The following is a 12,496-nucleotide window of genomic DNA, read 5'->3' on the forward strand; positions in this document are numbered from 1 at the left end:
TGCTCTGGGGAAATGGCAGCAAATGACAGGGGTAGATTAGTAACCACAGAGCTGCTCCGGTTCGCTCACAGAACCATCCGTTAGTGGCAAAACCTCTTTCTCCTGCTGCTGTTGTTGTACTCTGCGCTTTCTCTCCCAGTGCTGACCGTGAGTGCCTACAGAGCTGTCTCTATTCCAGCTGTGACAGGTGTTATCTAGCTGTGGGCTGAGCTGAATTTCAAAAGTAGAAACCCGGTGATACGCTTTCAGCGATTCTAAGTTGGCTTTCTGTCGATATGAAATAATTCCCGCAGCCTTGGCTGTAAAAGCAATAACTGGTTCAGCTACAGTGAAAAGGCGCATTTTGATCAGTGGTTAGTCAGAATGTCATGCTCTGAATACAAGGTGCACAGGCTCCCCCTGGTGGCTCAAGTGCAACACTACTACTGACAACTGAGGCTAAGGTACTGACACACGGTGCCTTCCAAAAGTATCCATAACACTAGATTTTTTTCCCCCTCCACAATTTTCATTCAAAGTATTTTATTTGGTCTTTATGCTATAGACCAACACAAATTAACATATGAAAGGAAAATATAATAAAAATTACGCTGTATTTTCAAGATCTTTTACAAACATAAATCTGACAAGTGTGGTGTGCGTTTCCTCGGCTGCAATTACACAACTAGATACTGGATCTTATGCCCAAGCAAAATTTTTGAGACCTTGCCACAGATTGTCAGCTGGGTTTTGACTGGGCCGTTCTCACATATGAATATGCTTTGATCGAAATCCCCCGGTATTCAACAGCCATGCTCCAGTCATCTCTGATTGCATCTGTGCAGCCTCTGCAGAGGAAGAGCCACCTACAGTATGATACTGCCACGTTTCAGGGCGGATGATGTGTTCAGAACGATGTGCAGAATTAGTTTTCTGCAACACATTACATTTTGTATGTAGGCCAATAAGTTAATTTTCAGTTTCATCCAACAAAGCCTATTTTGCCTTTTATCCAGTGCTGATAAACAGCCATACCTTAGTTTTGGATTAATGCAATTCCTCCTGTTCCCAAATTTTTATTTTTATTTATTTTATTTTTATTACAAAACACCAGCTGCATTGCTTTTAGTGCTTGGTATCGTCCATGTTGCATTGTTTAACTGAAATAAGGGACAGTACTAATGTAAAATCTTAATTGTTTCAACATTAACTGCAGAGATGTATGGGTAATAATAAATTAAATGAAATAACCATATATCCATTAAATACATTTTGCACAAATAAAAACCCTTTCTGTCTACTTTTAATTCTCTTCTGACCACATACCTTACCAATTCTCTCCAGATTTAAACTAGAGTAAAGCTTGGGAACATTATGTTTTAGGCCAAAGAAAATAAAGCCACAAGAAAAACATAAATATATTTATTTTTGAATCATGCCTACAACTCGAGTACAGGCAACAAAAGGACTCTAATGTTACACAGTTTTGGGGGGGTGGGGGTGGATATAGAACTTATATTCTCTGTCAGCTGTCAGTTTGTGAGACAAAAAGAGTTGGTCCTTGGATAATGCACAGAAGGCAAAAAAAAAAAAAAAAAAGCAATTTCACCAAACCAGCTGAATCTTTCTCAGTCATTTTTTTTTTTATAGCTTATGTTCATTTAAAGCACTTCAAGTTCGAACAGTAAGACCCTTTTACAACTAAAATGCACTGTTCCATGTTAAAAGAAACCAGAAAAGCAGAGTGAGTACTACTACAGCTCACCAAGCTACATCAGTGGTGGACACTCCTACAATTTGCTTGACTGTAGCCTGACCACATCCAGTGCACAAGCAGACCGGGCTTTATGTTTTCTTAATGTAAACATTTACTACTTTGTTTTACTTGCGTTGGCATAGCATTACACACGATGTGCCACGATGAGCGGCATGCAGAACATTCATCGTTTCTTGGCGAAGAGCACGACGAGCAGAAATCCGGTTAGCAGAGCCGCGCCGACTAGCAGCCATTTGTTCAACGTCTCCTGAAACCTCCGGCCCGCTGCGGCGGCGTCCTGGCCGTACAGCTTAGCAAAGCATTCCTGTAAAAACCAACACCAAGTACACCCAGAGTCAGAACTTCTCAGCTTCACTTTTGCACAAGTATACAGCGATGGGTGGGGGGGAAATATAAAAATTGCTCCGATGTTGCTTTTTTTGGGGTCGCGCTTCCATTTTTCAGATCATCAAGCAATTTATACTGTCAGACTAGGATACACTGAGTTGATCCAAAAAGCAGTTTTCAAATGATGTCATTTCTTGAGAAAATAGTTTTTTCTAGTAAACCTGGCCCATTTTAATATAAAGTTTAATTCCTCCCCAAAAAAACATCCTGCTGATCCAAGGCTGTGGATCCTGTGGGCTGACGAGACAAACGTTAAACTTTCTGAACGTTCAGCCATCAGTTCATGACTTTAAGCACAAGAGCAGCTGAGTTATGGAGAAGGACAATGATCCTGGTGGTCTAGTCAAAGTCTGGACCTAAATCAGATTGACATGCAAGAAACCCCCCAACATGGTTGAATTAAAGGGGACGAAGATTTTTCAACTTATCCATTTGTAGCTTCGGCATCCTTGAGCTTGGACTAGAAAATGGCATCAAAAAATAAAAATGGCGGCTTTGTGAAATTGGTTAGCCAGAAGTTCATGACCTGGACTTATACCGTGAAGTAATTGTTAAAAAAAAAAAAAAAAAAAAAACGTGGTAGAAAACAGAGAAAAACGACTTGAAAAATACGACAACAAACAGAAAATAAAGATATCTATGCAGCTCCTGGACAGACTACGCTTACATTTTCTGCACTCCAACAACATAACATTAGATGTACTTATGGTAAAAGTACATCTAAAAACAGTGACGTAGCATATGTCCCCTTTAAAATCTTTTTGCAAAGAAACGTCTGTCAAAAGTTCTCCACGGTGATGTAAAAAACTAGTTAACAGTTTTTTACATTGTTAAAGCTTAATGCCAAGGGCAGTTATTAAAGCGCTGCTACTTTTTCTCTGAGGAACAGGATAGATAAGTTAGCTAACAAATTAAAGCGGCTTTTTGCATTAACTCGGGTTGCAGCATTAAAATATTCTTGATGATCTGAAATGTTTTTGTGAGACTAAAAAAGTTAAAAAAAATAATAATTAAATCTGTAAGGCAGCAAATGCGTTTAACGGCACTGCATGCTATGCTAACAAATGTTCACGGACGATGTTGACGTGTTCAGACCTACCCATCCCCCCTGGCTGCGGACCCAGGGGTCGAGCTGCTCATCCAGGTAAATGGTCATCCAGTCTGCGATGCGGGGCACCAGCTCGCTCATGTTCTTCTGGACGCAGTCCACACACAGAACCCCGCCGAAGGCAAACAGCCCCACCACGCGGCCCCAGTTGACCCCGTCCTTGAACAACTCGTCCAGCACGGCCTTGAAGCTGTGGTAGGCCGTGTCGGGGGTGATGTCCAGCTGCAGGGAGAGGTGACTGAAACTTTGGGTGAAGAGATGTTCAAACTCATCCGCCGAGTCCCTCAGAGCCGACCTCACAGCCTCCGCGCGGCCATGAGGGGCCCAAGGCTGCCGCGGCGAGCCGGCCCAGCTGCTGACCAGAGGGCCATTGCTAGAAGCCGGGGAGTCCTTGTCCCCCTCGGTCCTATCGCCAGCAACCTCGGACCTCAGCAGAGAGTTTGGACAGTTTGTCTGGGACAATTTGTAGCTTATGTAGAACTCCACCAGTTCTCTGTTACTATATGACATTATTTACAGACTTGACCTCCAACACGCAGTGAGCCTAATCAGGTGCCACGACGTTTTCATTTCTCCCGGCGTGCCTGGCGTCACATCGGAGCTTCTGCCATGTGTCCTGCAGCCAGCGACAGCAACCTGGAAGCACAGAGGACAGTTGTGATATAGAGATGCAACTAAAAATACAGACCCCGAGCAAAATCCATACTCGTCACTTCAACTTCAGCACGTTTGATGTTACAGCCACAAACTAAAAAGGCATTTTATCGCCCTTTTATGTAACGGATGAATGCAAAGCAGGGGATTATTGTGAAGTGGAAGCGAAAATGGTACATGCCGCCTTTGCAAATAAAAATCTGAAGAGTGTGGCATGCACATTGCATTCAGCCTCTTTACTCCGGTCTGAAAAAAGAAGGAAAGCAGTCACATGCATGCCACGAGCCGCCCAACACGGTTTTCCATCTAAACTGGCAGTCCTGAGCCGTTGTTGAAAGAAAGCCTGTGTGCAAGTCATTGGAACAGGAAGCGTGCATTCTGGTCAGATGATGCCAAAAAAATTAACTGTGAGGCCTACAAGCAAAACTCCATGTGAAGTAAAAAAAAAATGTGTACTGTAAGGCAGATTGAACACACCATGCAGTGAACGAGCTAGATACAGGGCAATATTGGAGAAAACTGGGTTTGAGCTGCTAACGACTTGAAAATGAGGCACAAATCCATCTTCTGGCTGGAAAATGACCCGAAACATACCAGCCAGAGCTTAATGGTTTCAGATCAAAGCATGTTTATACGTTAGAATGGTCTGGTCAAACCTCAAACCTAAACCCAACTGCTAGGGAAAGACTTGAAATTTGATGTTCTCAGACTGTTCTGTAAAGAATGGAGGGAAATCTGCACCTAGATGTGTAAAGCTGGAACATGGTTCTATTCAGTCCCTCCCAGGATGCTGATCATATCTGCACGCTACACGATAGACAGATAAAAGCAAAGCCGTGTATCCGTTTTTTATCCACGTCATCATTAAGCACCACTTTGTGCTGCTGTGCAGACATAAAACCCTAAAACGTACGAGCTGCAAGCCAGTCGATGCTTTCGCAAGAGACCGCAACACCCTTACGAGTTCCCGCCAGCGTGTGGCGTTCCGTGTAGTTCTTGCAGTTCTACGTCATTTTCATGCAGACTAACATGCTTGTTCTGCGGTGTTTATTGCAGCGCTGAGCCACTTTGGAGACAGATTTTTGCAGCAGTACAGATAATCTTGAACCATGAGAAGGTCGGAGTCTGGATTTAGCCACTAACAGGGCATAATCTGCGTGATCGCCGCTAAGAACATTTATAAATCATTAACCCATCTAGGCGAGAGGCTCTCGGTGAAGATGAGTCATCTCTGACAGCTCCAACAAGTCACGTAGTTTGGAAATAACTGGGTTAGCCTTGCATGCTAGCTAGCTGCTAATCTGCCAAAAAGAAACGCTCCAAAAAGAAATAAAGAAAAAGTATAAAGTACGCACGAGGTGCTTTTCACAGCTGGTTTTGTCTGGGAGTTATACTTACAGTCCCTCGAAAGGTATTTGTTCCGGTTAAGAACGCAGATTTGGGGCTAAAAGTGGATGGGACTGCAAACATAACATTTTTGCAGCTGACAGGGGCCCGATCAGTGACGCTCGCGGGCTGCTGGCCAATTGCGTCATTAATTCCGGTGAAGGTCCCGCCTCTTCCGGGCCCTGCACCAATCAACAACCGGGACACACGGAACCTCTGCTCTGATCCGCAATATTGAGCATTTATGTAACGGATTCACGCTCAGAAACATGTTCGCTACCAAACAGCTTCCAGTAGTTAAGAGTTTTTCTCTTAATACATTTTATGCTCGGTCTAAGTTACAGAACTTTCTGATGAAAGACTGAAGAAACGATGGGTTACTGTTAGCTACGTTAAAATTGTCAAAATTAGGTCATTCCAAATGGACCCATATTCGTTCCAACACCCCCTAAACATATTTATAAGGACACGTGAATGAAAGGCTTTATAGCTAAAGCTGTACCTTACAAACAAGGTATTATTTTTAACAGTAAATCTGTTAGCAGGAAAGAAGAAACACGGGTATTTTGCTTATCTAATCTTTATCCCTCTTAAGCTTGACTAAATGCTTTGAAATAGACGTTCTTGTGAAAAGGCAGACTAAAATCCCAACAAACCTTTTTAATGAACATTTTTATTCAAACCGGTACATAAACTTTAAGTGAATCTTAAATTGTCTAAATCTGAAATAACATAAAGGGAATACATTGGTACAACTAAGGCAAAAGTGAAATAAAACTAGGCAAACTGGGGGAAAAAAACATTTTATATCATGGCAGCTAGGGAAAATAACAGATATTTGAAACAGAACCACAATGTAGGCAAAAGAAGTCTCTGTGTGTGTGTATATATATATATGTATATATATGCATCAGCAATTATACAATGCAGGTTAAGATTTCTATTCTGCAGCACTAGTTAAGAGTAACACGTTGAGAACGGGTGAATTTTTGACCCATGCCAAACGCTAAAAACAGCCCTTCAAGTTGTAACCATTTTTGGAGCGGTACTGATTGGTTTAATTGTAAAACTCCACTGTTTTTCAACCAGAACTAAAGGAAATTAACACGAGGTCATGTCAGTATTTTCTTTCCCATCTTCAACTGAGCTGGTTTCCATGGAAGGTTCATCTACGTCCTCGTGGTTTTTCTCCTCCGTCAGGATCTGTGGAGACCTGGATTCCACCTTCTCTTCTTGGACATCGTTTTCATACTCTGACAAGATTTTCACCTCTTGAATTGTGTCGGCTGTTTCATTCTCGGATAAGACCTTCTCTTCTTGGACATCGTTTCCATTCTCTGACGAGACTTTTTCCTCTTGATTTGGGTTACTGTTTTCATTCTCATACCAAATTTTCACCTGTTGAACTGTGTCGTTTTCATTCTCCGACAAAACTTTCTCCTCTTGAATTGTGTCGACGGCTTCATTCTCGGACAAGACCGTCTCTTCTTGGACATCGTTTCCATTCTCTGACGAGACCTTCTCCTCTTGATTTGGGTTACTGTTTTCATTCTCAGACAAGATTTTCACCTCTTGAATTGTGTCGACGTTTTCATTCTCTGACGAGACTTTTTCTTGATCTGGGCTGACGTTTTCATTCTCATACCAAATTTTCACCTCTTGAATTGTGTCGTTTTCATTCTCTGACGAGACGTTCTCCTCTTGATTTGGGTCGATGATTTCATTCTCCAACAAGACCTTCTTTTCTTGGACATCGTCTTCATTCTCCGACAAGACTTTCTCCTCTTGATTTGGTTTGTCGTCATTCTCATACCAAATTTTCACCTCTTGAACTGTGTCAACGCTTTCATTCTCCGACAAGACCTTCTCTTCTTGGTTTGGGTCGACCTTTTTATTCTCCGAGACTTTTTCGTTTAGATTTACGTCGAGCTCTTCTTTCTCCAACATGACCTTCTGTTCTTGGTTTGGGTCAACGTTCTCATTTTCTGACGAGACGGTTTCTTCTTGGATCAGGTCAACTTTGTTCCCATCCTCTTCACTCAAAGGTTCAACAATTTTCAAGTCATCTTTCTCTCCTGCCGGGTTCTCCAGGCACTCTGATTCCAGGTTATCTCCACAGTTTGTTTTAACCTTTTCGTTCTTGTCTTGGTTCGTGTCCTCTTCCTCCATCTCAACAGGATTCTCTGTCTCTTCTTCATTGTCTGAGTCTATTGAAATGATCTCTATGCGCAAACCACTCTGTTCCACTGTGCGGTTTGAGGTGTGAGGATGCCGTTTTGGTTTTATGCATGGAGCATGTGACTTGAACCCTGTAGACCTAATGGAGGAGGTGCCAACCAACCTCCCCTTATCAAAAATCAGGTAATGTTTTAGTTTGCTTACAGCGTTCATGTCGAGGCCGACTTGGACCGAAACCTTCTTGCTTTCACAACTCTGTAAACACAGCTTTCGCTTCAACGCAAAGTGACTAGCAACTTCAGACTTCCACAGCCACAGACTTGCAGCCAGCTTCTCCACTTCTTGGGACGTTGGGTACGGCCGCCTGTTGAAGTAGGAGGTCAGGAACTCTTTCCTGGCCTCGTGCGTCTTGTGCTCGCAGCCTGAAGGATCCAGAACCAGGCTGTCGAACGGAGCGGGGCTTCCACGGAACGGACCCGTTCCTTTGCTCATTTTCATTTTCTTGGGATTTGCCGGAGACTGCGTCGGCAACTGCCTCTTGAGAATCCCGGCACCTGCCGAGTTGAGAGTCAAGGCAGACTTGAAGCCTTGACTTGACTGATTCCTGCCAACGGCTCTGCACTGCACCAGGTGCAACGTGATTGTGGAAGCCACCATATTGCTCGTGTACACCCCTAAACAATGAATACACTTGTATGTCATCTTATTTTCGACAGGATGCATGGTCTGAATCACTTGGTGCCGCTGTCTCAGGTGCATGGCCAAGGCGTCTGAGAGGGGACCTTTGAGGATGGAGAAACACAGCGGGCAAACAGTCTTTCCAACATCACTATTCTGCATTAGCGACGCTAAGCTCCTTGGTTCACTTTGCATTTCCACAATTCTGACCGGTGGCCCTTTTCCAGGCAGATTAACACATTGCAGCCCGGGTGCAGGTTGATCCTGACCGTTGGGCGACTCCTTCATGTTAAAAGTGAGGACAGCGAGCTGAATGTTAGTGGGTTTGCTTTGTTTAACAGTAAGATCAAAGGTTAGAGGGGACGCACCAGTGGGCCCAAAAAACTCATTGGGGTGGGTCTTGGCTGTGTGCTCCATGATTTTTTCCACATTGTGAAAAGCAGAGTGGCACTGAGGACAGGTTAAGCCATGAATCAGCATGTGGTTCAGTAACGTGTTGCTGGGCAGATAGCGGTTGCAAAGCAAACACTTGCTGGTGAAGTTGTGGATTTTCATAATGTATTTGGCCAGGGCCCAAACCTTTTTTGCCTTGTGAGCACACTCAAAATGAGCACTGTACAGGTTTTCAGGAAAGAGTTCATTGCAAACCGTGCATATCTTCCACTTCTGCGTCTGGGCTGTGTTTACACCAGTTTGATTATTTTCTGCGACAGCACCGTTGGCATTAACCGTGACGCGCTTACGGCTGGCTGGGACACTGCGCGGGCTCTTAGCAGTCGGCTTCAAGTAGCCGATCACCGGCTGCGTTGACGGCTCGGGCCTTGCAGCCTTACCCCTGCTAATGATGACAGCGGCTTTTTCATTCATGGTTGGTTGAGGCTTTGACATCATAACATTAGCATGTCCTATCATGGTTGTAACTTGGGAACCAATGCGTTCGTGGTACTCTACAACATGCTGCACTAAACCCTCGTAGCTCCGAGTGGAGAACGGACACTGTTTGCAGAAGATGCTGTTGCCGTTGACGGAACAGGCGCCGTTTTTAACAGAAGAAGAAACCTTGCCGAGATACGGGGAAACAATATGCTGAAAATGTTCTCTATAAATGTGTCTTCTGACAACGTTGTAGAGTGCATCTCGAAATTTGCATTTCTTGCAGAAGTACATTGGTTTCTCTAGTCTGTTTCCCTGTACGGCGCTGTTCCCCAAAACAGGAGCCCGCGGGTTCCCATAATTCAGCTGGAATGAATGGGGTAAGTGGAATATTTTGACATGCGTCTCCAGGGTCCTCCTGTTTGCGCTGAAAGAACAGTACGGACAGTTGAGCAGAAGTTGACTGTCCAGTATTTTCCGGTGCACATTGCGGAAGTGATTTTTGTAGCCGGAGTAGTATTTGGAAGAAAACCGGCACTCTGTACAGCAGAACTGCTTCGATCGGTACACCTAACAGGACACCCAGGAAAAACACAGTGCTCTTAGAATATTAGATGATTTATTCGGAAGATTTCAAGATGAAAGGCCATTTACCTGTGTTTTAGAGTTAGACGGATCCCACGTGCAGATGTCATAGCCAAGAGTGTCCTTCACAGTTTGTTCATCTGGGCAAAATTCTTTAAACTCCTGTGGAATAAACGGTAGAGATAAAAACACAATAAACATTGTCAGCATAAATTAACACACAATTCCACTTCATAAGTAGCCGGACTGGTTGATAGTTTTAAAAAGCAAGTGTAGAGTTAAATGTTCAGTTTGACAAATACGAGACATCGTGGACACCGACTAGAGCTTTATTCACCAAAATCGCTCAGTTTTAACATTTATTACACAAAGAAGGTGATGCATTTAAAAGTTTTGTTTCTGTCAATTGGAACGACTAGGCCTTACATTGCTCATCTTTACCCATGCTGTTTAGGTCAGATCAGGCCAAGCAAGCGCGGTCATACAATAGTTGAATTCACCAGGTGTTCAAACTTTTGGCAGCGTGGGTGGGTGCCGATCCTGATGGAAAATGACAACAGCACTCTGTGCCTTTTAGATCTCAGTCCAGATTCATCTGAAGATTTTAATTTAGGCTTTTAAGTGTTTCAATGGTTTAGCACATCCTTATCCAGCAAAGTTTTAATACAAACACGTTCCCAGGAGAGGTCTGAGGTCACAACTCCTGTTGCTTTTACATTTTCCCAGCACTTGTCTTGTGACTCGAGGAGACAGAACCTTTTCTGCCGTTGCTCTTAAACTCTGGAACAATCTTCCTCTCGCTGTGAGGAAGAGTGATCTTCAGTCCCTTTTAAAACTTCGTCTTTTAAACTTGGCTTTTACTTCCAGTAGAGCAATACGTCAGGCTGTCTCTGAACTATTAGTCTTTTATTGTTTTTAGCTGTTTTTCTTGTTATTGGTTTAATTATTGGGTTATGTGTCTTCTGTTTATTTTTTTTATGTATTGTTTTCTTTTTTGTAAGTTGTGGACCTGTGCAGCACTTTGGTCATCTTGAGTGTGTAAGGAGCTCTATCAATAAAGTCTAAATCTATTATAAACTTTTGTATAAAAAAAATAAAAAAAACATTACTTTGGACTACTAACAGTCCAGTCCTTGTTCTCCTTAGCCCTGACAAATGTTTCTGCCATCGTCTCTGCTCCAGAAAGGATTTAACAAAAGGAATGAGACAACTGTGGCCCATGTCTTGAATAACTCTGTGTGGTGACTCTTGAAGCACTAACTGTGGCAACAGTTCACAGTTTTTAAATCTCCTTCAAAACACTTGACTCCACACTGTTCAGGTTGCAATTGTCCCTGTTTCTGTGCACTTCTTTCCAGACAGTTTTTCTTTCCACTCAACTTTCCATTAATACATTTTGATACAGCACCCTGGACTGCCATCTTCTTTAGGACTGATCTTTTGTGGCTTACCCTCACGTGGAGCATGTGAATGGTTGTCTAATTGAAAATTATCAAGTCAGCAGGTTAATTGCGATTGTATGCGCCATACCACAGCATCACATCTCCATATAAAAAAATCCTTTATGATATATTTTAGTTTTCTGACATGCAGAAAATTGGGTTTTGTAAGCTTTGAAGCCATCGTGATGATGATTACAATTTTTTGTATTTCAAAGAAGGTACTAAAATAAACATTTCAACAATATTCTGATCTAAAGAGATGGACCTGAGGTGTAAAGCATTTGTCAAGGAATGATATATTGTACCATTTACAGGTAAAAAATAAATAACATTGTGTTGAGTTTCCAAGCTAATTCCTTTGATCATACTGTGTTTCAGATGTTTGCTAAGCAGCTATCCATTGTTATTTTTGGCAACATGCAGCAAATTCCTTGTTATTGTGTTCAAGCCAATTATGTTTTGACCACACCTCGAATGTTCATAAAGAAAATTCGGTATTCTGATACAATTTACGGGGGGAAATAAAAGTCTACCACTGTCCGACTAGAAAAGCCACTCACCTCTGCTACCTCCTTGCAGAGCTGCAGTCCTATGTCTTCAAGGTTTTTCTTCACCCGTTTTCTGGCTTTCCTGATTCTTGTAAGATTATTCACGGGGAGCTGGTACATGGCTCCTGGCAGAAAATAGAAATACTGAGATTACTTGAAGTGGGCTTTGATTTCAGATGAATCACAGCAGATGATCGTAACCGCAACGACAACAACAAACTTTTAAATAAAAATCGGTAATCGCTTTAACGACTGAAAGAGAGCACTTAGATGCTCTCAGAAAACCACATGCAGCATTAAAGTATTTTTTTTCAAATGCAATAGCAATACTGCATGTAGCTTGTGTTGTTGTGATATTCCCGAGATCCACTAAATGGCGTTAGCTTTGTTACGTTAGCGCTGCTGGCCGCTCTCGCAGCATGGTCCACATTCAAAGGCTAGGGTCGTTCTGCCGGACCCTTTTCAATGTTTGCAGTAATAAAGCGCCGAACTTACCGCAGGATGTGGGTCCGGGACTGTTTAACACGATTTATCTCACCGACATAAATTGATAACAAAGAAGCACGAAATGACTGGCGATGGTCTCGCTGTTTTCTGACGCCGGGATGCTAATGCTATTAGCTCCGCTAGCTGGCTAAACGATGGCTAATTAGTTAGCGGTCACATCTGCCGTGCATCAACAAGCTGCTTAGAAAAATCTACGATATACGACAATGCACGTTTTATAAATGTAGCACACTACATGTGGACATTCAGGTCCAAAATTATCCCTCGCTATGTCTTTTTCTCGCTGCAGCCCCGAAGCTAGCCTGTTAGCTCCGTTATGTATTTGAAGTGCTGCTGCTCAACATAAAATCCAAAATGGCGACCAGGAAAAGACTGTGTTTTTTTTTGTTTTGTT

The 12,496-nt window shown here is 42.8% G+C and overlaps 1 protein-coding gene across 3 annotated transcripts; it reads right to left on the reverse strand.

Moving 5' to 3' along the window:
* Window positions 1-1,385: 1,385 nt before the first annotated feature.
* On the reverse strand, window positions 1,386-12,470 carry adnpa (activity-dependent neuroprotector homeobox a). Of its 3 annotated transcripts, XM_012854947.3 has the most exons (4): window positions 12,091-12,470; window positions 11,608-11,720; window positions 9,675-9,767; window positions 5,932-9,590 (listed from the first exon to the last, which is right to left on the reverse strand). In XM_012854947.3, the coding sequence occupies exons 2-4, from the start codon at window positions 11,713-11,715 to the stop codon at window positions 6,393-6,395; spliced, it is 3,399 nt and encodes a 1,132-aa protein (XP_012710401.2). In that variant the 5' UTR covers window positions 11,716-11,720; window positions 12,091-12,470; the 3' UTR covers window positions 5,932-6,392. The 3 variants fall into 3 exon arrangements, with proteins under 3 accessions (XP_035980585.1, XP_012710418.2, XP_012710401.2); XM_036124692.1 differs by lacking the exons at window positions 5,932-9,590; window positions 11,608-11,720; window positions 12,091-12,470 and adding exons at window positions 1,386-2,060; window positions 3,243-3,887; XM_012854964.3 differs by lacking the exons at window positions 5,932-9,590; window positions 9,675-9,767; window positions 11,608-11,720; window positions 12,091-12,470 and adding exons at window positions 1,386-2,060; window positions 3,243-3,887; window positions 5,304-5,444.
* Between the last annotated feature and the right edge of the window lie 26 nt (window positions 12,471-12,496).

The sequence above is a fragment of the Fundulus heteroclitus genome, chromosome 20 (assembly GCF_011125445.2).
Source record: "Fundulus heteroclitus isolate FHET01 chromosome 20, MU-UCD_Fhet_4.1, whole genome shotgun sequence".
Taxonomy (NCBI): Eukaryota; Metazoa; Chordata; class Actinopteri; order Cyprinodontiformes; family Fundulidae; genus Fundulus; species Fundulus heteroclitus.